General features: G+C 41.2%; 2 protein-coding genes across 2 annotated transcripts; one reads left to right on the forward strand and one right to left on the reverse strand.

Annotated features, from left to right (window-relative positions):
• Positions 1-4,658: 4,658 nt before the first annotated feature.
• LOC119526883 (acidic mammalian chitinase-like) lies at positions 4,659-17,696 on the forward strand. The gene is made up of 11 exons (XM_037826389.1): positions 4,659-4,764; positions 5,051-5,080; positions 6,093-6,297; positions 6,639-6,695; positions 10,950-11,115; positions 12,043-12,167; positions 12,777-12,900; positions 13,063-13,245; positions 13,953-14,069; positions 15,067-15,205; positions 17,187-17,696. The coding sequence occupies exons 1-11, from the start codon at positions 4,740-4,742 to the stop codon at positions 17,471-17,473; spliced, it is 1,458 nt and encodes a 485-aa protein (XP_037682317.1). The 5' UTR covers positions 4,659-4,739; the 3' UTR covers positions 17,474-17,696.
• On the reverse strand, positions 16,995-24,213 carry PIFO (primary cilia formation). The gene is made up of 6 exons (XM_037826390.1): positions 24,157-24,213; positions 23,760-23,902; positions 23,097-23,195; positions 22,185-22,315; positions 20,602-20,719; positions 16,995-19,559 (listed from the first exon to the last, which is right to left on the reverse strand). The coding sequence occupies exons 1-6, from the start codon at positions 24,173-24,175 to the stop codon at positions 19,491-19,493; spliced, it is 579 nt and encodes a 192-aa protein (XP_037682318.1). The 5' UTR covers positions 24,176-24,213; the 3' UTR covers positions 16,995-19,490.
• Positions 24,214-24,712: the final 499 nt, after the last annotated feature.

Raw genomic sequence — 24,712 nt, forward strand, 5'->3', positions numbered from 1 at the left:
AAAACCCTTTTTCCTGCTATATCACAAGCTCACACTAATTTGCTTATTCCTGAAAATGGTTTCCAGAGCCTTTGCCTGATGAAAGACCTTCATTGTGAGTCTCCAAAAATAATTTTTAAAAATAATGCTATTGTTTCATTAAATCCAGAAATTCTCTAAGTCTGCATCTTAATAATATAGCTACTGGGCACTCTGCTTTTTGTATACAACATTGTACATATGTTAATGTATTTAATTCTTGCAACAACCTTGTAAAAAGGTATTTTCTGCATTTTATACCTGAGGACACTGAAGCTTGGAGAGATTAAGTAACCTGGCCAATGTCACATTTCTAATAAGTAACAGAACATTTATTCAAACAGAACGTTCTCTGATTTCAAGCATTCTATCACATCTCTGTCCCAACGATTTGCCATTTCTATTTTAGGCCAGCCCGTGCCCATGTTTCCCTGATGTACCTGATTTCCATGGTATGCCTTGTCTACTATTCTAGTGGAAACCTCACTCCAGCCTTACCTGAACGTGATATTGATAAATTATTTTCCCTCCAGAGATTACCATTGAAACAAAGGTGATTCAAATTATAAGCATGTACCGGAAAAGTTTTTGCAAATTTTTTCAAGTAAACTAAAAGATGAAATAGGTCATAGAAAAATATGATCTAATAAAATTAACATAAGAAGCAGTAGAAAAGCTAAGCATACCAATAACCATGGAAGATATTAGCCATTAGGGAAATGCAAGTCAAAATTGCAATGATATACCATTTTACACCCACTAGAATGACCACTATTAGGAAAAAAAAGAAAATAACAAGTGTTGGAGAGAATGTGGAGAAGTAGGAACACTTGTTCATTGTTGGTGGGAATGAAAAAATGGTGTAGCTGTTGTGGAAGATAGTTTTGCAGTTCCTCAGAAAGTTAAGTATAGAATTACCACATGATCAGGCAATTCCACTTACAGGTATATACCCCAAAGAATTGAAAGCAGGGACTTGAACAGGTATTTTCTCATTGATGTTCTTAGTAGCATTATTCACAATTGCAAAAGATAGAAGCAATGCAAGTGTCCACCAACAGACGAATGGACAAACAAAATGTGGTGTACACATAAAATGGAATGTTATTCATCCTTAAAAAGGAATGAAGTTATGATACCTGTGACAACATGGAGGAGTTTTGAAGTCATCATGTTGAGTGAAACAAACCAGACCCAAAAGGACAAATATTGCATGATCTTGCTAATATTAAATAATAAGAATACGTAAATTCATAGAGTCAGAAACTAGAATATAGATTACCAGGGGCCAGGGTTGGGGTAGGGAATGGGAAGATAATGCTTAAATTGTACAGAATTTCTATTTGGGGTGATGGAAAAGTTTTGGTAATGGATGGTGGTGGTGGTAGCCCAACATTAAGAATGTAATTAACAGTGCTGAATTACATACTCGAGTATGGTTAAAAGGGGGAACTTTTAGGTTATATACATGTTACTAGAATAAAATTAAAAAAAAAAACCCATAGGACTATAAAACATAAACAGGGAACCCTAATGTAAACCATGGGCTACAATTAGTAGTATAATCGTAATAATATTCCTTCATTAATTGGAATAAATGTACCACATTAATGCAAAGTGTTAATAATTGGGGTATACATGGGAACTCCATGTTTTCTGCATGATTTTTCCATAAACCTACAACTTCTCTAATTAAAAAAAAAATAGTTTCCCCACCAGCCACCAGAGCCAGACAATCCCAGAGTAAGTGATCCAAGTGACCCAATTAAATGTTTCCAGAACTTTGGAAAATCTTTCCAATTTGTTTACATTTTACCTAAACTTGATAATGACACTCAGCAAATATTTATTGAGCACCTATTATTTCCCAGGCATTCTGCTAGGTCCTGGCAGTCAGGGTCAATAAAACATAGAAATTTCTTTTCTTTGTGGTTCTTAAAATTAATCAGAAGTAAATAATTAGCCTGGATGGGAAAACTCAATGTTATTTAAAAAGAAAAAAGAAAAGTAATAAAGACTTGTCCTATGAGATGTCAAAATGTTACATAAAGCATTTATGTATTAATGGGGAATAATAAAAAGTTAAGACACTTTTGTATTTATAGAAATGTATTTGGTTTTCCTTCTTCAGGCTACTGAGTTCCCTGAAATGATGTGTTACTTTTCTTTTTCCATCATGTTAATGGATATGTATGTCTCAGTGCTCAAGCAGATCAGGTATGGGGGTCTCTCAGGTAGTGGTCAGAGTAGGAGGGGAATAGTAAGTTGAATGTTTCTCCTCCAGGGAATCAGCAAGATCTCCAATTTACTCTGAAGTGGAAAAAAAAAGTTTTCTCTTGAGAGAAGACCTTAAGTGTCAGACAAGTAGTAAGATAGGAGAATTTTCAGAATCTTGAGGACTAATTGTTACATATTTGGTAAGACTCTACTAGAATTTCCGAGAAAGATCTTGGGTTGAATTATCTGCCCTTCTCTATGCCAATAAGTCTTATTAACTATCAAAAAAAAAAAAAAAAAAAAAAGAAAGAGGGTGTGTACACCATTTAATCTGAAAGATTCAGATTGGCTCATTGCTTGTGAGTAGCTTGGTTGATGGAGTCTCTGAGATGTGGGCTATAGGCAAGCAAGTCCTATCCTGAGCTGTAGGTACTTGCAAAGTGGACAGTAAAGCCGCTGGGTGGAGTCAGGTTGGTGAACTGAGGAAGTGAGTTCAATTAGGACCTTTGCCAAGTGTGGGCCTGAGGCAGGTATCAAGTCTGGAGAAAGGATAATAATAAAATTCAGGATATTTTGAGCACTCTCCAAGTGCCAGTTACATGTCCCTGGAAATCAGTGGGAAGGTAGATAAAATCTGAAAACCCTACTAAAAAAAGCCTGTTGGATGGGGTCACAGACTTGGAGGGCTATTGGTAAACAATCTTGGTAAGCACAACCCTGCCTGTGCTGTATGGCACCCCACAATATCTTTATCTCCCCCACTAGTCTCTGAGTTCCTGAAAGGCAGTGATGATGGCTATCAATTTTTGAATCCTTAGAATTGAGCACAATACCTCCAAACAGTGGCCATTCAACAGCTTTCAAAATGGCCCCCATGGATTTTTGCCTCCTAGAGCTCATGCCCTTGTGTAGTCCCCTCTCACAATGAATAGGACTGACCCATGTAACCAATTGGATATTGTGGAAATGATGGAGTGTGACTTCCACCATGTTCTTTCTTGGATCACTTACTCTGAGCTGCCAAGCCAGCAGCCCCAGCAGCAGAGAGGCCTGCATATTGCCACCTCCTGCCAACAGCCAGCACCAACTTGCCAGCTGTGTAAGTGCATCATCCTAGAAGTCATCCTCTAGCCCCAGCCAACCCTTCAATGACTGCAGCCCCAGCAACACCTTGAGCACAACCTCATGAAAGAATCCAAGCCAGAACCATCCAGCTAAACTGCTCCTATATTCCTGATCTATAGAAATGTACAGAAAATATGTGAGATAGTAAATATTGCTTATTACGTGGCTACATTTTAGAGTAATTTTTTATACAGCAATAGGTAACTAATGATGTCAGGAATAGCTTGGTGGTTGATAGATATTTGGTCACAAAATTGCCCAACATCAGAACCAACATTAATCAAGTGCCTAATCTTTGTCAGATCCCAGGGATCCAAAGATGCACATGACACTCAGGGACTACAAATCAGCTACTTCCTGATATGACTGAAAGGAGGCTAGGCTAAATGCACTGAGGAAATTCCTGGCCCAGCCTGAGGATCTGTTTTCAGGCCAAGGCTTGCACCTGTGCCCATGCTTATCTGCTTGGCTCAGCCCTAGTTCCGACAGGTACAAGCTGCTAGCAGCGACAAATCCATGGCCTTGGGACCATCAAGGTGAGATAAACTGACCCTGACATCTGCAATCCTGCCTCCCACATACCACTGGCTTACCTTTCCAACCACACCTCTCCCTCCCTGCCCCCTTCACTCTAGTCTATTTTCTGTAAGGAGTCAGGACCTTGCAAACGTAGGTCACAATGTTCTTTGCCACTACCCCTCCCAGGATGAAGACAAGGGAGGCAAGGGTTCAAGGTCCACCTTTCTCTGGTAGCAGCTGCCCTCTCCCCATCACTGCCCTGGGCTGGAATAGGGGAAGGAAACGGGCAACTATGGCCTCTCATGGCTGCCCCTTTCCTTCCCCTTCAGGACTGTGGCAACAAAAGCACAGTTGATCAGGGGGAGATGATGAACAGGGCTAATCATACCCCTTTCCTGAACCAGATCCCTTCTAAAACACTTTCCACGGGCTTTGAGCGTAGGGCTCAGTCCTATGGGGGAAGATTACATGCCTTAAAAGAATGCTTCAATGTCTCGGCCCAAAACCCCGATCATTTTCCTGGTCCTGGGCCCAGTACCTTGGGATGAGCACAGTGTCCTTCTTTTTCTCCATGGACTTCTATATCCCCAGGGGAAAGGAACTAGGTCTCAGTGCTGAGTCATCCAGTTGCATGTAGCTCTGCCATTGGTGGCCAGGACTGGGCTGATGATGGGGCTTTTCTGGGTTCTTTCCCTTAGTGGGGAGGGTGCTGACTCATGAATCTGGAGATGGGCACGTATGCCTTGTGTAACTGTGGTCATGGGTTGGCAGCTGTGCTGCGCCCACACTGATGAAAGGTGTTTCTTCCTTATATAGGGCTGGGTCGAGAGTCTGAATTTGGTGGCTGGTGTGGAGGCACGATGGGGAGGATGCTGCTCTGGGCCTGTGAGTATCCCACCATTTTTGCCCTTCTTCCCTACCACAGGTTGTGGGGTATCTTTGGGAATGGGAAGGGAGGACAGACATCTGTTTCAGTAGGGTTTCTACATGGGGTCCCTCCTCATGCCTCCAGACTTGTGCTCCAGCCTGGAAATGATGAAATGGGCTCCTGAATCTCTGCAAAGCTCAAGTCCAAAGTTCCCTTGGGCTCCTGAAACTCTGAATTTCTCTTGGGTAGCATTAGGTCTTAACTGGGAAGCCATCTGAAGACTTCCTGTATTTTTCATTTCAGCCTTGGCTGTTCTGCTGCAGGTGCAACTAGGTAAGGAATAACAACCTCCTGTCTATACTATAATCTTAATAGTTACTCTTCCTTCTCTCATTTCATCCAACTCTGCCTTTCCTCCTCCCTCCATGATGAAGTCAGGACTAGAACCCCAAGGTCTCATCCTTTTTGCCAGGTCTCAGAATGTCAGAGGGGACACAGTTCCAAACACCTTACTTTATAGATGAGAAAACCAAAGCACAGAGGGGATGGACCTGTCCCTCATTACTACTCAGGGTCAAGACTTATAGCTATGTCCTAACGCCAAGTGTGGTGCAGTCTCTATTACCAAGTAGCCTATACTTTGCTTTATCTTTTTTTCCCCTTCAAATGTCCTCACATATTTTCTAATTCTTGAGCACTGGGCTATGGATATGAGACATGACTAAGGCCCAGATAGGGGGACCCAACAGAGGTTAGAGGAAGAACATGAGTTTTGGAGTAGGATTGCCTGGAAATAGCAGATGCATCATAAATATTTGGAGAACAGATGAATTGGTATCAATCCTAACCTTGCTCTGAGCAAGTCAGTTTTTCTGAGCCTCAGTTAAAAATAGGGATAATAATGATTCCCTCACAGGATTGTAATGAGAATTAAATTTAGGCAAAATAATACATGCCTCTAAATGAAGCATCAGTCATACCATATGCCATTTAAAAAAAGTAGCTATTTTGTTGATAATAAACTTGAACAGTCTGGAAGACAAGGAGCATAATTACGCTGAGCATATCAGTGATAGGTTACTGATTTTATTTTATATGTTGACCCTGATCAATTTTTATAGCTTTCTGGATCATGAAAGATGCTTAGGTCTTGCTCAGATTGTATTGAACTTAGTGTCGTGACTGTTTGGCAAGGTCTTCCGTAGGCACAGGAAAGGAGAGTGGCAGCATGAACCAGGATTATGCCATGCTCTTGGGTAACCCTTCCCCTTGGAGAGTTCATTGGCAAATGAGACAGACAGGCAGTGGAGCCATAGCCACAGTGACTGCCGCTTTCTCCTCTCAGGCTCAGCCTATAAGCTAGTGTGCTACTTTACCAACTGGTCTCAGTACCGACCAGAACCAGCCAAGTTCTTCCCCAAGGATGTGGACCCATGTCTGTGCACACACCTGATATATGCCTTTGCCACCATGAACGACAACAAGATTGCTCCCTACGAATGGAATGATATTGATGTCCTGTATCCTCAGTTCCGAGCCCTGAAAGCACGGTCAGTAGGAATTGAATCCACAGTGAGTGGGAGACAGGGTGGGATAATGGAAAGTCCAAATTCAGTCTCCAATTCACTGTCAAATATCATAAGATTCTTAGAGGCAGAATTCTTTGCAGAGAGTTTCTTTCTGAAAAGAATATGCAGAATTCTGACACATGGTAAAGTATGATGTAAACACAAACATGGGTGGATTGCCATGGGGACTTTAGAGATTGTAATTGGAAGCTGCCTCTTCCCCAGAAAGTTGGGACTGAAGGGGAGAGGAATTTCTTTCTACAATGTCTGTATCCTGTACACTCATGGAGATCTCCCTTAAATGTGCCTCTTTCTTTCTACAGCAATGGAGATCTAGTCAATCTGTTGGCCATTGGTGGCTGGAATTTTGGCACTCAGAAGTAAGATCCTTCCCACGGCTTGGGGAATAGGGTGGAGGCAAGAGAGAGTGTTCCTGAGGCTGGAGTGGGAAGTCATGATGCCAGGAGGTGAAAATGGATATTTGAGAGGAGAAGGAGGCTGGAACCTGAGAAGGGGACTCTGATGTCTGCAGACAGGAAGGGCTGACTAAAGAAGATAAAGAAAAGGAGCAATGGTATAGAAAGAGTAGGTGGTCAAATAACTCAAAAGAACATAGAAAACAGTGAGTGGTAGAGATGTGGATTGGTGATGGAGAAGAGCTTCAGCCCAATGGAAGCCATGGGCTGGATCACAGGCTTTGTTGCTTGGAAACAGTAAGAAAAGACGGGTGGTCTCAAGGGCATTTAGACTGGAAAAAAGGAGATGGTGAACTTAGACTTGACTTGTATGTAAAACAGTTCACCAAGTCAGTGGTAAGTTACTTTTTCAACTATGAAAACAATATCTTCCCATAATTATTTTAAAAACCAGACAGCACAGAATTGTTTGATATAATAAGTAAATTGCCCCCCTCCTCTTGCCCTGCCCTAGTCCTCAGAGGTAGCCCTCAGGAATGGTGCAACGTTAGACCAGGTTGCAATTGAGCTTTTAAAATCTCACAGGAAGAGTTAAGTAAACTTGGCAATTTCCCAATAGGTAACAAGTTAATTCTCACCTAGGGCATTTGACCTGTATTTCCTCTGCCTGAAGGGCCTTCTCCACACTACCAATATAGCTTTTTCTCATCTTGCTCACAACTCATTTATTTAAATAATCTACTAGAAAATTTTTGCAGGTTAATCCTAAAAAACTCCAAAGAGCATTTAAATTTTTTTTCCTTTTAAAACTACACTGTTTTTTTTTTAGTAAGTTAACCCCCACTTAAGAAAAAACAATACATTTACTAGATGTTAAATACTTGAAATTAAAAAATAGATAAATTAGAGAGGATGTGATCCTTTTCTTTTCTTTTTCTTCTTTTATTAGAGAAGTTTTGGTTTAACAGAAAAATCATACATAAAATACAGGGTTCCCATATACCAACTTATTATAAACACCTTGCATTAGTGTGGTACATTTGCTATTTTATGAGAGCACATTTTAATAATTGTTCTATTAACTATAGCCCACGGTTTAACTTAGGGTTCACTGTATTGTGCAGTTCCATGGACTTTCAAAAATAATTTCTTATTCTAGTAACATATATACAACCTAAAATCTCCCCTTTTAAACACATTCAAATATTTAATTCAGTGTTGTTAATTACATTCACAATATTGTGCTACCATCACCACCATCCATTATCAAAACTTTTCCATTGTCCCAAATAGAAACTCTGCACACGTTAAGTCTTAACTCTCTAGTCCCTACCCCCACCCTATCCCTTGGATTTGATGGCATTGACCTGAACATCAAATACCCAGGCTCCTGGGGGAGCCCACATGAAGACAAGCAGTGATTTATCATTCAAATTAAGGTGGGAATGGAGCACTAACCTTGTGTCACCTTGAGATGCATTTCTTGGGAATATAGCAAAGGGTGTTGCCCTCAGAAAGTCTCGCTGGATACAAAATTCATGGTTGGCAATTATTTTCTTTCAGTACTTTAAGTATTTCAACCCACTGCCTCTTGCTTCCACAGTTCTAATGAGAAATTAATACTTAAGCTAATTGGGACTCCCTTGTACATGATACATTGCTTTTTTTCTTACAGCTTTCAGAACTCTCTCCTGTCCTTTGCATTCAATAGTTTGATCAGTATGTGACAGAGTGTATTTTTTTCATGTTTATCCTGTTTGGTGTTCTCTTGGCTTCTTGGATGCACATAGTCACATCTTTCGCTAAAACTTTTGGGAACTTTTCTGTCATTATTTCTTTGAGTATTCTTCTACTCCTTTCTCTCTTTCTTCTCCTTCTGGGAACCCCATAATGTATATATTAGTATGCTAGTTAGTGTCCCAGAGGTCTCTCAGGCTTTTTTTGATTTTTATAATTATTTTTTCTTTCTGCTTCTCGGCCTTACTCATTTCAATGGTCTTGTCTTCGAGTTCACTGATTCTATCTTCTATCAGCTCCAATCTGCTATTGAAACCTTCCTGGGCATTTTTCATTTCAGTTATTGTGGTCTTCGACTTCAGTTGTTTGTTTCCTTTTTAAACTTTTTCTTTATTAAGAGTCTCATATTGTGCATTCATTATTTTCCTAATATCCTTTAGAGCTTTCTTTGTATTTTCCTTCATCTTCATGACCATATTGACTGTTTTTTAGATATCCTTTAGTTTTTTCTGTGTATCTTCCTTCATCTCCTTGAGCATACTTAAGATCATTTTTTAAAAGTCTTTGTTCAGTGTCTTCACAGTCTGGTCTTCTTTGTTGATGTTTTCTGGATTTTTATCCTCTTCATTTGGACAGACCATTATTTCCTGTTTCTTTGCTTGTCTTGTAATCTTTTGTTGCAGAGTAAACATTTTAATATTTTAAATGTTAGCTCTCAGATTTATTCCCTGAGATGTTTGTTTCTTGAGTTTGTAACCATTTGACAGAGGTTTCATTGAGTATCAGGAGTTAAAAAAACAAATCTAAGCAAAAAACACCTTTCAATGTCTTTGCAAATTGGCTTTGTGTTGGCTGTGGCTCTCTGCCAGGGTTCAGCCCTCCTTTCAGGAATGTCAGCCCAAGATAAATGCAAAGTTCAGGATCCTGTTTTTTTTGGGTCTGTGTCTTGTCCTGGGCTTTTACTTGCTAGTGGCCTTAGGAGTTCCACTGTTTATAGGAGTTTAAGTGCCCTCTCTACCTCCTAGCAGACAGATCTGCTTCCTCTCCAAGGTCTTCCACTGTAGAATTTAAAGCAGATAAGCCTTTGCCCCAGGCCATCCATCTCAATCATTTCTTACCCTGCTTTCATTGTCTCAAGTTGCTTTTGCCTGGAGGACACATTCTGAGAGATGTGGAGCATGCTGGAGTGCAGTTTCCCAAGTCATTCTTTCCCAGCCAGAACAAGGCCAGGGACCTACAAAGGGAGCTCCTGGCTTCAAACTACTTTGGGGACAGGATGATGAAGGGACTAGGAAGGGCCCCAGGAGCTTCTTCCTCAGCTCCTCAAAGCTGTGCTTTCTTGATTCAGCCCCTGACCAGCTAATGCAGCCCTTCAACTGTCCCCTGCAGCTCTGAGGAAGTGAACCATCTTTAGGTCTGCTTCACCACCTTTGTCCAGGATGGGTGGAACAATGGCTGCCCTCAGGGCTAGGCACCCAGTGATTAGAAGTGGTTAATCAAAAGCAGCAACCAGCAATGGGCCCACAACCCTTTTCCCCCAGATCTTGGGGAAGTGGTTTTTATGTCCTTTTTGGATGCCATGAGAGTGGGGGATAGGTGCTGGTAACTGCCACATGGAGAGAATTTACTGATATTTACTGTAATTTGCCAGCCCCTTCCACGTGCTCTTTCCTGGATGCTGTATATGTTCTGCTGGACTCTGAAGTTTTGAAATAATTGATACAGACAGTTCCTGCCTGTTTAATAGTTTTTCTGTTAGAGGCACTAATTCCTGGATCTTCCTACTCTAACATCTTTACACAATTCTCCCCATTTTAAAAAGGATTCATTTCAGGTTTACTTTAATTAGGAACAAACTTAGAGTGTTTAAAGATATGTTTCTAGAATGTAAAATACTTGACTATGGCAGAGGAACTAAATTTGCTATAATGTAAGGCATCTTTGAATATAGGCATCAGCATAATCTTTTAAAAAATGTTTTATTTACACACCATACAATCCATCCAAAAAGGATAAATTTAATAGTATATTCGTTAGGGGGATCGCAAGCACTTTTTTAAGTGTATGTACAGATTGTAAGTCACATCTTCATTTTGGAAACAGTAAATATAAAAAGTGAACATCTTAGAATCAAAGAAATATGGCATCTAAACTACTGTCCTCTGAAAGATCCCACTAATAAAGAAAACGTACACGTAACTTTCATGCTGTAAACAGAAAAATACTGTTCAATTGAATAATTTTTTACTTAGGTCCAACTTCCAAGGAAAAGATTTTTTGTAAATAAGGTAAATTGAAGTTTTTTTTTTTAATTATAAAAACACTTGCCATTGATTAACATAACATTTTTGAGTTCCTTTATCTTTACTGAAAATTCGGCAGGAGCTATTAGGAAATGCATAATAAAAATTGGAATCAGAGATGATGTGGGGAGGATTCCTGGGATCTGCTGATGTTACTACAGATAAGCTGTCTGCCTAGATTCACCACCATGGTTGCCACAGCTGCCAACCGCAAGACCTTTATCTGTTCTGTCATTGAATTCCTTCGTCAACATGGATTTGATGGCATTGACTTGGACATCGAATACCCAGGCTCCCGGGGAAGCCCACCTGAGGATAAGCAGCGATTTACCATCCTGATTAAGGTGGGAATGGAGCACTAACCCTGTGTCATCTTGTAGAGAAGCTGATGCTTTAGGGGCTTTTTCTTGAGCTGCATTTGCTTGGGATATAGCAAAGGGTGCTACCCTTAGAGAAAATACTGGTAAAGGTGTTCAGGGGTTGCAAGCAACAGAAATAGCCTCTCTTCAGCTAGAAAAGCCCTAAGAGAATTTATTGGAAGGACCCAGGTATCTGTGTGCTTTGACTGGGAACAAGAGATCATTCATTATATCATTCATTCATTCATTAAATATTTATTGAGGACCCTACTCTGATCCAGGCATTATACTTCACACTGTAGAAGAGCAGTGGACAAAAAAACATGGTCCCTGTTCTTGTGGGACTTACAGCATAGTGGAGGACAATCCCCCTCTCCCCCACAAAAAAGCATCATATAATTGTAAATGGCAATAACAGCTATGATGGAAACAAATAAGATGGCCAGGGAAGTTTTCTTGGAGAAAGTGACATTTAAGCCATGGTATAAAAAATAGAAAAGAGCCAGCCATGCAAAGTATGGAGAAAAGTGTTCTAAGGAAGTACTAATAGTATTACAAAGGCCAAGAGTCAGGAAAGAGCTCAGTACAGCTACACATGAAATCCAAAAAGGCTAGGGCTTCAAAAGGGAGGGTGAAGTGAGAGTAGGCAAGGCAGCATCTAGAACCTCTGCCACTAGAGTTCCTGGCCCTTTTCTCTGGAAATGGCATTAAATTTGACTTGGATTCAATGGCTACTAGTCACTCTTACTCTTTGTTCTGTTATACTTGAACAGGACCCATTCCTGTATATCAGGGGCTATTTCTAGAAAAGGAGAAATTGCTATGAGCTTGAAACCTGCCTAAGAGGTATCTACTATAGGAAACAGATAATGAAGATGGCCACTATGAATGCACCCTCTCTTTTTTCTACAGGAAATGTTACAGGCTTTTGAAGAAGAGGCTAAAGAAACAGGAAACTCCCGGCTGCTTATAACAGCAGCTGTATCTGCTGGCAAAGGGACCATTGATGCAGGATATGAAATTGCAGAGATTGGAAAGTGAGTATGTTGGGTCTCTCAAGGCCCCCAAATCCTAGAGCAGAAATTCCTAAACTTTTTGGTGGTGCATCACCACCAGTGGTTATGTAAACATATGGAGTTGATAAAGTTGGTATCTTCAATTGCCAAAGAGATTTGAAGACTTAGTGGCTCTGGGATAAGGTGGTGGCCTCTTTAAGTTGTTACTATGGTTGAGCAGGCTTTGGGAAGAAGAGGGACAGGGTAGAAGACCATGGAAAATCCTTGTAATAGCAATTCTTACTAACAGTTTCTTTTGACAAAGACTGTAAAATCAAGAAAGCTACTATTGGCAAAGCAATAGGAGAGCATTCACCTGTGATTCCCATGGCCCTAGAGACACAAGCTTTAATAACCCACGTTTCCTAACTTCTGCTTTGGGTTTACCCTGTTTTTGTGAAGGAGATAAGGAGACTTCCTGTCTAGCCCCATGGGGGCCATAGGAGATAACCTGCTTCATGGAATGCACCATTGGTGGGGGCATATATCCACTTGACGTAATGGGTTTCCCACTGCTACCATTTCTCACTCTTAAACTGTCTATATGAAAATGACACCAGCACCCTGTTGACTCAAATTTTCTTGTTCCAGGCTCCTGGACTTCATCAGTGTGATGACCTATGACTTCCATGGTGGCTGGGACACATGTACAGGGCACAACAGTCCCTTGCACGTAGGATCCAAGGATCAAGGCGACTTCCGTTATTTCAACTGTGTAAGAAAGAAAGGCCTCAAGTCATATGCAAAGGGGAGATAGTGGAAGAGTTTGGAGAGTCTGACTGTATATTAAGATTTTCTCTTTGGAGAAAAATTAGAGTTTGTCAATCAAATGTGACAAATACCAGTGAGGAAACAGTGTCTGTGTTTCCTTCTTCAGGAATATGCCATGAAGTACTGGAGAGACAATGGGGTCCCTACAGAGAAGCTCATCATGGGATTCCCCACCTATGGAAGGACCTTCCGGCTCAGCAGCTCTGACACCTCAGTCTGTGCCCCAGTCTCTGGAGCAGGGTCATCTGGTCCTTACACGCGTGAGGCTGGCTTCTGGGCTTACTACGAGGTAATCCACATGGCTAGTTTAGGCTCAAAAATGCCCTGGGGAAAACTGTTTTGCTCTCCAAGTCACTAGCAACTCTTTCTTCCCCTGAGTCCCTACACCCTGGCTTCTTATAACTATGAGCAAAAGCTTGCAAAAAGGCAAGTTGAGGGCTGTGGAAGTTTTCATGTTAAAAAATTCAACCTGAATCCCCTTTTCCTGGTTTTGAAGTGTATAGTGCCATCTTTTCTACAACCCCAAAGCAATACTGAAATAGCTGGAGAAAGAGGTAAATGGACCAGCCCAAGGATGACCAAGAATTTCTTCTCCCTTCCAACTTGAATTGATTGTGGTGACTCAAATATTGTGCTGAGCAGGATTCTGCGACTGATAAGTGAATGATTCACGCAGTTTGCCAAAGACCTGAGAGGGAAGAACTCCCACAGCCCAATGGGGCAATGCTTACTGTTTCTCAAATAACGTCTGGGTACAGAATTAGTTAGAACCCCAGTTGTTTGTAGCCTGATTTATGTAGAAACTTGTGTATTCATGTTGTGAGACAATTTCATTTTCTAGAGAAGTATGTGTGATTAATATAATTTTCATAGTATCTGCCTTTCCATCCTTCTCCCAGTTTTTCCTATTTTTCCTCCTGTTAAAAGCCTTTCCCTTCCAAGACATGACATAGATCTGGGATGTGCTCAACACTGCCTTCTTCCTTTCTGCCATAGATCTGCACATTCTTAAATGGAGCCACAAGTGCCTGGATTGAAGACCAAAAAGTCCCATATGCTTACAAAAGCAGTGAATGGATTGGCTATGACAACATTGAAAGCTATGGATATAAGGTATGAACATTGCTAAAAAAGTTATAATTCTGGCTTTGAATCCTAAGTTCATCAGGATTCCATTATACTAAGACTGCTGGTTTCAAGGTTTTAAATATGAATTTTGACTTACCTTTTCCCCCGAGACAGGGAAAACAATATGACTAAATATAATTTGATATTTAATAATACAATGTACGATATATGCTTGAGTACACTGATATATATTAGAATATGCTAATCTGATCAAAATTTATTCCGTTTTTATCCAGTATGAATCTCTACTAATCCATGGGAATGGTTATAAGATTTGCCTGAGACCGCTGACCTCAATGATAATAATAAAAATAACTCCTTACATTTGTACTCAAATGATTTACAACCATTATCTTACATAATCCAGTGAAGTGGGAAAGTGTCTCTATTGTTACAGATGTGTGAGCTGAGGATCACAGATGCTGTGCCTAGTTCAAGGTCATGTAGCTGGAAAATGGTGAAGGCAAGAACTGAACCAAGCTTCAGAGCCTAGGTTCTTCCCACTACACCACTCGGTCAGTTCATCTTTACAGGAAGAGAAAGAAGCATAGGAAAGGATAAGGGAAATGGCTGCATGGCATAGTGGTTAAGAGCTCAGGTTCTAGAGTGAGGTCTAACTGGTTCTAAATCCCCAGTCTGGGTCCAGATGAGTTCTGACGAATCTATAAATGTGATCTTGTAGTTCTTGTGAAGGTTAAGTGAGGTAGAAACAGCTTAGCCTGGAATACTACTATTAAATAAATATTTGCTTTCTTTATTATTACTACCTAAGAGTTTATCAACTGGGAGAAGGAAAAAAAATTGAGCTGAGTTAGTCAATCATATGTCTTGAATCCACACAATACAAATCCTTTAATAATAATAAATAATGAACTAGTAGAGTCCACACCTAACTGTAGTTCTCTCCCTAATACTACCACCACCCTACATTCAACTATTGGCTTGTCAAGCACAAGAGTACAAGCACTCTTTTTATCCACAGGTCGACTTTCTCAAGGAGAACAACTTTGGTGGGGCTATGGTTTGGGCCATTGACCTGGATGACTTCTCAGGTTCCTTCTGCAACGAGGGCAAACACCCACTCATAAGCAAACTAAAGTCACTCCTTGGCCTGTCCTCAGGTATTTTGCACATTGTTTAACACATTGTTCTAAACAGCATGAGGTCAAACTGCAAAGAATGGTAAAAGCAGAGGGGCCAGAGTACATGGAGATAGCCATGGAACTTCAAGGATCTCAACACCTGAGAAAAAGGACAGTTACCGAAAATGGCTTTTTATAAATCTGGTTTTCAGTCAAGGGGCCAGTGCTAACTTCAGTAGCTATCATGCATAAGGTTTTGAATATACCTTATGGGCTAGAGGTGGGCCTTGCTGCTCAGGAAAATTTGGGCTATTAGAGAAGAATTCAATATCCTGAAAGTTGGTCTGGTATATGTATGGGCATTTATTTCAAAGCAAGACCATTTCCTTCTTCCTGAGTTACCTGGTATTCTAACTAAGAAATAATTAAGCCAGCTTAGTCACCTCCCTTAACACCTTAGATGCACAGGATTTGTGACCTGGGTGCTGGGGGGTGGGGGTTGGAGGGAGGTTGTGAAGAAGGGCAGGGACAGGGGCTCACCTTGGTCAATGAGTCAACACTATGAAGAATCTTCTGCTCTTCCAGTGGCCTTATAAGTTCCTTAGGTTAAGAATTCCCGAGGGAAAGCTAGTAATGGTGGGGGGCGGGGGGGGGGAGTGGAGGATATAAATGTCTCTCTCCTAAGGAAATTCAAGAAATTCATAGATTCATTGATTTTTAGAACTGCAAAAATCTGTAAGACATGGTTATAAAAAATGACTTGCTCAAATCAAACAGCTAGTAAGAGGGAGTAAATTGTAGTGACCAAAAGCATTCTATTAGTAGAGTAAGATGAAATATGAAACTTCTGAATCACTAGAGAGAGAAAAAAGATGAAAACAGCTGGAAGAAAACAAGTAGAAATAAAATACAAGAAGCAAAGCATATCAAGATGACAAAATCCAAGTATATTCCTTATGAAAGAAAGGTTTAACAAGATGACAAAAACTCAAATGTATTACTTCTGGCAGAAATATGAATAGATCTATCTCCTCTACAAAAGGCAAAAAGCAAATATTAATTAATTAGGCTTCCAAATAAAAGGATTATCAGTGTAAATTGGGTCCATTTCCCCTGGAGTAGAACAAGAACGGAACCCCAGGGTTCAAGTCTGTTCCAATTTGCTAATGCTACTGTTATGCAAAACATCAGAAATGGATTGGCTTTTATAAAGGGGGTTTATTAGGTTACAAAGTTACAGTTCTAAGGCCATTGAAGTGTCCAGACTAAGGCATCTAAAAGATGTTATCTTCACTGAAGAACGGCTGATGGTATCTGGAACACCTCTGTCAGCTAGGAAGGCATGTGGCTGGCGTCTGCTGGTCCTTTGCTCCTGCGTTGTGTTTCAAAATGGCTTTCTCCAAAATGTCTCTGGGCTTCTGTCTCTCTTAGCTTCTCTGAGCACTCTGCTTGGTTTTCCTGGGGTGTTTCTCTCTCACCATCTGGGGGTCCTCTCTTAGCTTGTCTGGGGCAAACTCTGGGCTACATGTCTTAGCTTAACATCTCCAAATGTCCTTCCTTCTGCATCTCCAAGCATCTCCAAGCATCTCTGTCAGCTCTGGCTCCAGAGCTCTCTTAAGTAGTCCAATGAACTAATCAAGACCCACCCTGAATAGGCAGGGTCCACACCTCCACAGAAATAATTCAATCAGAGATTCTACCCTAATCAACAGACTAATCAGTCTGCCCCCAGAAGACTGCATTAAAGAATATGGCTTTTCTGGGGTACATAATATATCCAAACCTGTACAACATCCTACTAGGGGGTTCCAGTGACCTGTTCCCCCTCTGCCCCCCCCCCCCCACCCCTGCTTTGAGCATTTGCCTCCTTGTAGCATTCTTCCCAACTACAACTCAGAACCCTCACAGGGCACAAATTCTTTGAGAACAGAACTCGATAGGGGAAAGTCTATAGGCTACTACTTCTACTTATGAAAACAGTTTATGATAAGTGCTCTGAAATGCTCGTTTGCTCTTTTAGAATGTATCCCACCAGCCACCACTACCTGGTATAACCAACCTGTGATACCAAGAAGTGGCTTCTGTGCTACCAATGGTGGAGGTGGTGGCAGCGGTGGAGAAGGCGGTGGTGATGGGGGCAGCAATGGAGAAGATGGAGGTTTCTGTACTGGTAAAGCAGATGGCATCTATGGTGATCCTGAAGACAAGACTGAATTCTACCAGTGTGCGGGAGGCAGGTCCTTCCACCTTCAGTGTGCCCAGGGTCTGGTCTTTGACCAGAACTGCAAGTGTTGCAATTGGCCTTAAATGAAAAGTGTGGTAACATCTTTGCCCCAGATTCTCTTGTCCTACATGTCAAACTACTTTCCCCAATAGTGCATGTAATCTATATATCATATCAATTTGTCACATGGGTAATCCTAATCTACTAAAATAGCATTATCATAAGGTTTTGCTCTGGTAAAACCTAAAAACACTTTAACCCCTTGAACCAAATCCACATGTAAAATAAATATGGCACAGTATTTTATATTTTTGTATTCATTTATACTCTTTCTGAAGTATTTGTGTATACAATTTAGTGTTTTAAGAGACCCTTAAGGTTAACTGAAACCATAGTAAAATTTTTATTTTTATCAAACCAGATTATTAATTTAGAAAATAAAGTTCTCCTCCCTGGGGAAAGGCTTGAGCATATGTACCAAACATCAGTGTCAAAGTCAATTGTGATCTCTGTCTCCAAAAAAGGGGACCAGACCCTGAGTCAGAAACAAATAAATGAATGATAAATTATCACTTTCCCCCTGAAAACAAAAAAAAAATAAAAACAGACCACATGCCTGTGGGGGTGGAGGGGGGCGTGTACACACACACTATGGACCCAAGGAGCAAAGGGCAGGAGGTATGTAGGAGAGGTGATAAGAATTAATCCCGAGTCTTCTTAAATCATTAACACCTCTTGACAAGACAACAGAGATCCGGCTGCACATCAGATTAAAAGAAACCTAAGTATTTGCCCAAAGTTTCTAGTCTGAGGTACCCTTATCATTATCTTAATATTCCAATTTGATTTCCCAATACTTTTTCATCCATCACCACTTTTATTTTGCCACTATTATCGACCCTTAAGGAATCAGGTCCTTCAGCATCATAAGCCCAGAGGTTTCCCCTCTTCCTGCCCCTTTTTCCAGCTCACACTTCCCACTGGCTGGCCTTAGGGATTACAGTGGGCTAGAGCCACACATGCCTGTAAATCAACCAGCAATGGAAAAGTATTGAGCTTTCCTGCAGCCACTAGCTGTTTCTCACTTTTTGGTATTCAGACAGGTGCAGACTTGCCACCTTTTTGGTAATTACTAAGAAGTGTAAGTGAGCACTAAATGACCTTTTCATTCAAAACAAGGTAGACTACACTTAGTGCCCATCCTGAAGAAACTCTACTTGAGTTAATTCAGTTAATGTTGGAAGGAAAAGGGGCCTACCTATTAGGCCAGAGTGTCTGGATAAGGATTTGAATGTGGCTGGTTGAGTTCTGACCTTTTCACCTCCAGACTCATTTGCAAGGGTTCAGGGGGGCCATTAAGATTGGGAAGGGACGCCTAAGCCACCAGCACCTTAGGGAGTCCTTCTCATACTAGAACACAGACCCAGTGAGCCAGTAGATGAGTTTATTTTGATGACTGCTATATCCCCAGTGCTAACCACTCTATTGATACGTATTAGGAACTCAATAAATACATGTTTAATAGATATATGTAGTTAATATAATGGAAAGGGGGAAGTTTTTGGTTCTATGAGTTTTACATCAATCTGGAAAAGGCAACCAAATCAGGACTTTCCCACATCACACTGGGAAACTCAGAAGTTTGGAAGACCTCTTAAAACTTAAATGTTTTACCCTACCTTTACGTATCCTCTGTATCTAGCAAGGCAAGATACAAGCCCAAGCAAGCCCAAATCCCATCAAATCCTTGATAGATATAAGCCAACAGCCTCCTCTTGCCAGGGACAGCGGCAGAATATTTAAAATTGGTATCTGGGTATCAGAGCTAGAGGGCAAGATTTCACTGAAAGGAAGCTGTCCCATGGAATACCCAACCAGAACCTCCAGACCCGTCTACCTATGTACATACCACAGAGCACAGGAAGATAGAACACAGCTGTTTTTTATGCTCTCAGACAGCAGTTGTGAGCCCCTTGCCCCTCCCTGGGCCCCATGCTGGCAGGGAAGAGGGCCGCAGAAATGTAAAGGGAAGGGTAGCTCTCTCCTGGATCCTGGAGATTCTGCAGTTAGGAGGGAGCACATGAATGCAGTCACCACCTCTCAGTTGTAATACAGACTTAAGTAAGCCACACGATTCCGGTGCTTCCTAAAGTCTTTGTCTGTGGACAGCTGCAATGAAAGAAAACTGTCTAGATCCATATTCTAATGAGAACTGTCCACCTCTGGTCCTCCTAGCAAAACAGAACTGCACATTATCACTGTGAGGCCCAGCTGAGCCCCAACCCCACAGTTATCTATCCTTAGTGATTCTCTCAACATTGTAAATATATTAACCCTTTATTATCTCACTCTGGTTTATATCACACTAGAAATCATGTGACAATTCTTTGTATGAATTCTCTTTCCAAATAGTTTGTCAGCTTCTTGAACACAGGAACTATACATTTAATTTTAAAGTGTCACCAGAGATCTTGCCACAATGCTGTTAATACATTAGACATTTAATAAATATTTGTGGAATTAACTCAAAGCTCCATTAGGAAAAAAAGCACCTCTGAATAATTATGATATCTAACATGGATTGAACATTTTATGTTCTCAGGTACTGTGTTAAATGTTTTTCTACATTATCTCAATTGATCTTCACAATCTTATCAGATAAAGTCTATCAATATACGCATTTTATAGATGAGAACACTGAGGCTTAAAAAATTAAAGGACTTGTCCAAGATCACACAAGTAAATACTGGAGATAGTATTTGGACCCAGGCATCCCATCACCAGAATCCATGCTCTTAACCAAAATGTACTTTAACTCCTTGATTATCTAATATTCAAGTGGTATGCTGGAAAGAGCACTGGTTTAGAAGTCACAAGCTCTGAATTCAAGCTGTGCAACCTGCCAAAGTCACTTAATCCATCTGAGCCTCAGTTTCCTCCTCTGTTGGATAGGCATAATTTTTCTGTACCTACTACAGAAGATTATTTGAGAACCCAATAAGAAAATATGATCTTTGTTAGGTCATATACACTTTTTTTTCTAATTTAATTGTGTACTGTTAAAAAAGATCCCTTTATTTATATACACACAATTGTGCATATAATATCAGGGGATCAAGGACTCCTGGAGTTTCACCCACAGATTCCTTGTTGAGAACCTCCAATATATGAGAAAGAACTAAAGTGTTCAACAAATGTCTAATATTATTACCTCAGCTTTGAGGGTTCTTTTCTGTAGATGTGGAACCTGAGCCCAGTCTGGAGATCCAAATTTCATTGGCCAAATGATTTTTCGAGGTGGTTTTATCTCTGGATTATATGTGCCAGGGCTAGAAATAAAAATACAAAACACCACGTCTAATGAGTTAGACCATACATGGACTCCATCAGTATCATGGCTATCCCTGAACACTTACCCCTTGGGAAGGGGCAACAAAGTTATTAGCTTTTTAATGTTGGAAAAGCATGGGGTTTCTCTGCCTGTTAGAGTGTTTCCAATTAGGTGCTGGTGCTAAAGATTATCCAGTCTTGACATCCAGCTAGGGTAAAATTGACCCTAATTTAACAACTCAGTATACTTAGCTGAGAGACCAGAAGATCCCAGAAGTGGTGGGTTGGTGATGAAAGAGATACAGGACAGTGATGAATTGGTAATGTCCATGATTTGGAATTGGATGTAAAAGTGCAGTGACTGCTTAATCTATCAGCAATAAAAAGTTCCTCTAGGGACAGCAAAGCAGAACCAGTTAAATTTTCTTGACAATGAGATAATTTTGAAATTGCTTTTGTTCATAAAACTATCTTTTGGTGTGGACTATTTACTGTGCAGGAAATAATACTTAAGAGTGGATGTGGGGATCAAGACTCAACACTATCACTTTCTTAATGCAATCTTGAACAGGTTACATTCACTCTCTGGTCCTTGGATTTCTCATCAGCAAAAGGAAGACCTTGAGGCTTTGCCCTGCTTCCCATGAATTATGAATGGCTTCCTAAAGCACTTACAGTAATCTCCTTGGCCTACAAGGCTTACCTAATCTAACCTGGGCTTCCTTCTCTGATCTCATTCCTCCTTGCTCACATCACTCTAGCCATACTAGCCTTCTTTCTTTTCTTCCTAACACCAACTCAGGGACTTTGCACTTGCTGGTCCTTCTGCTTGGAAAGCTCTACCCCCATATCTTCCTAGGGCTGGTTCCTTCTTGTCATTCAGATCTCTGATCAAACGTCATTTCCTCAAAGAGAGCTTTCTTGATCAGACCTCACTAAAGTAGCCTCCAGCCCATCAGTTTCTATCATATCATTATCTTATCCTGTTTTATTTTCTTCATAAAACATTCCCAGGTCACCACACTTCCTGGTTTGCCTATGACAGTCCTAGCTTATGGCTACTGTCCTGGCATAATTATTAATAAAGCCCCTTTTAACACTCAGAAGTGTCCCAGTTGGGCTAATAAATTACCTGGTCATTTCACTTATTACCATTGATATTTTCTTATTTGTTTCTTGCTGACTGTACTCTAGAATGTAAGCTCCAGGAAATCAGGAATCGGGTGTGATGGGTTTATTGCTAAATCTCTGTTACCTGCAAAAAAGCCTGGCACATTAATAAATATTTATTGAATGAAAGATAAGGATGCCACAATTCTACAATGGCAGAGATCTATAAGGCAAGATGGTAAATCTTTAAAGATAAGGCAGTATCTTATTTAATCAGGATGGTTTGAATGTAGCCCCTTCTATGTATTTTTTCTATTTTTTCTGTAGAAGTGCATCAGAAAAGGGGAGACATACCCAGGATAATAAGTGTCTTTTGGGTACTTCCTAAATCGAGGCATCAAGACATTAAATGGAGCAAAACATTGTATTTGTTTTTCCTCTGGAGGATTTGCTGCCTGGTACATGCCTGGGTAAGGTGTAACATCCTGTTTCCAAGAAAAAGTTTAATATATCACATTAGAGGGGGATAAACACACACACATACACACACACACAACCTTTGAGGTGGAAGAAAGAGAATTATCCTGTTCCTGTTAATGAATCAACTATGTTTCAGCCACCTTAAGCTATAGAAATAGGCCTACGGTAGGCAGAAAACCAAGATAAGGTTAAGGTTTGGCTACCTTAAGATACATAATGCTTAGGATGTAGGAAAAAAAAATCCAGGGTGGGTAGAGAACCAAGGAAACTATATGTAGATACTACCCTACCACCCTACACAGATTTGTAGAGCCAGGGCTATTGCACCTCTACCCCTTAAGCTAGAAGTAGGAAGAAAATGTCCAACAATAGATTACGATCCTTTAGACTTGATGAAGGCCTTTGGGTCTGAAATTCACTCTCACAAAAGGGTGGAAAAGTTGGGACTTGTTTTTTTAACTGAGAAGACATTTTGATTTATATAAATACAGCTTTTAGTGTTTTAACTTCAGGTACCTCAGCACTAAAGCCCTATGTTGGGATTATTCTCTCCCACGAATCCTTTTCCACTCTCCCCAGGACACTGAGACACACAGTTGCAATGCTACTGCATTTTTGGATAGGTTTCTTTTCCTTAATAGTTTTTGCCTAAATGCCCACTTTTCTTGAATTTCAAGGCATAATTTTTTAGGTAACCTCCTCACTCTCTGCCCTTTGCTCTCCATTACAAATACATGTAGCAACCTGCATCACACTAAAATTCAAGCACAGTCAGCCATTTCTAACCTTGTTGATTGACTTAAACCTCACGTCTGTTCTGGCTCCAAAAGCATATCCTCTTCTACTGGTTGGGATCTTAGAGAGGTTGTATGCCAAGCCATACCTCTTTGGGTGGTACATATAAAAACAAAAAAAGAAAGAAAAAGAACAGAGAATGTTAGTAAAACTTAGAATATTCCTATTTGAACCTTCTTTGCAAGAAATTGCTCTTTCTTCCTTGTCTTGACTCCTTTGAGGCCAATACACCAGCACCATAAAAACGATTACGTGAGAAACACAGGTAACTTTGCAAAGGAATGGGGCTGGATAGGTAGAGCAAATGACATTTCTATGTCATTTATATTCATAAACTGACCTACCTGTATATCAACAGTCCAGGGTTGGACTAAAGGGAGGGTAATTGGCATTGGCTCCCAGGAGGCGGGCATGGGGTGGGGACTATTTGGGGGACTATATGAGGCAAACACTTGTGTCTGGTAGAGGCAGAAAGGGGGAGGCAATGGTCCTTGAATTTCTGGCTTTGGCCGGAACAGCTGGTTGTGCAAGTCCAGGGTACCTTCTCAAGTCAGTACCCTGAAGATCAGAAGATCACAAATCCAGTAACGTGTTTCTGGGTATCCGTAGATAGTCCTGGAACTGAGATCCACCTAAGAGGAGATGAATACTCACATCTTCTGTTATGTAACATCCTGGTCCTCTATGGGGAGCTCCCCTAAGAGGTAGAAACTTGTTCCCCAATAAGTTTCGGGGATAATGGTGAGGAAAGAGTTTCCTCTGTTGACATGTTCCAAAAGAGCAGTTAACCAGCGTCTCTGAAAACCAAGAAACAGAAGAAACTCCATGTGAAGATTGGCATGCTCTCTATGAGCGCGTAGGAAGCCTGGGTTGGGTGGGGGGTGGCGGAGCAGAGGACTGGACCCAAATGCGCTAACAAAACCCAGGCCGAGCTCCATGGAGTGGGGCTAACTGCATTTCCTCCCGCCTTGGCCTTTCCCAACCTCCCTACTGCTGGTCTTCCTCTTCCTCCTACTCTCTACTCTGAGTCCTCTACGGTAGCTCTCCTCACCTGCCTTGCCGAAGCACATAGCGCGAGCCGCTCGGGACAGCACTGTGTACTGCGTTGCCAAGGGAACCTAGGACAGCCAGTCGCACGCGAGCTGCGGTCGCTCTCCGCGGGGGCGGGCTCAGACTGCGCCTGCGCAGCAAGTCTGGCGACCCAAGCTGCACAATTGGGGCGGGAACTCGCACTTGGGGGATAGGAACCGAGATCAACCTGCAGTTGGTATGCGGGTAGAGTAGTTGCTGGAGACGCGGCTTTAGGGGCTGCTGGGTTGGACTGAAGGGCTGCTGTGGAAGGAGGGACACTGGGATTCAGAATGCCCAAAGCACGGCTACTAGGATCAAGGAAGCAGGAAGATGCAGCCGCTGCAGTGATTGCGTTTACGGTGGGCTCCCTTGGCAACGCCCAGAGCATGAGCAGTTAAGGGGATAGATAGATTCGTGATAGGCCCCTCTCTGAGTTATTTTTCCTTTTTCTTAAAGTCTCCCTATCAGGTTGGCCTTTCACCTTCACCATTTCCCCCATCCCTCTAGGGGAGAGGAGGGGAGACAGGTCTTGAAAA

This window comes from Choloepus didactylus, chromosome 2, assembly GCF_015220235.1.
Source record: "Choloepus didactylus isolate mChoDid1 chromosome 2, mChoDid1.pri, whole genome shotgun sequence".
Taxonomy (NCBI): domain Eukaryota; kingdom Metazoa; phylum Chordata; class Mammalia; order Pilosa; family Megalonychidae; genus Choloepus; species Choloepus didactylus.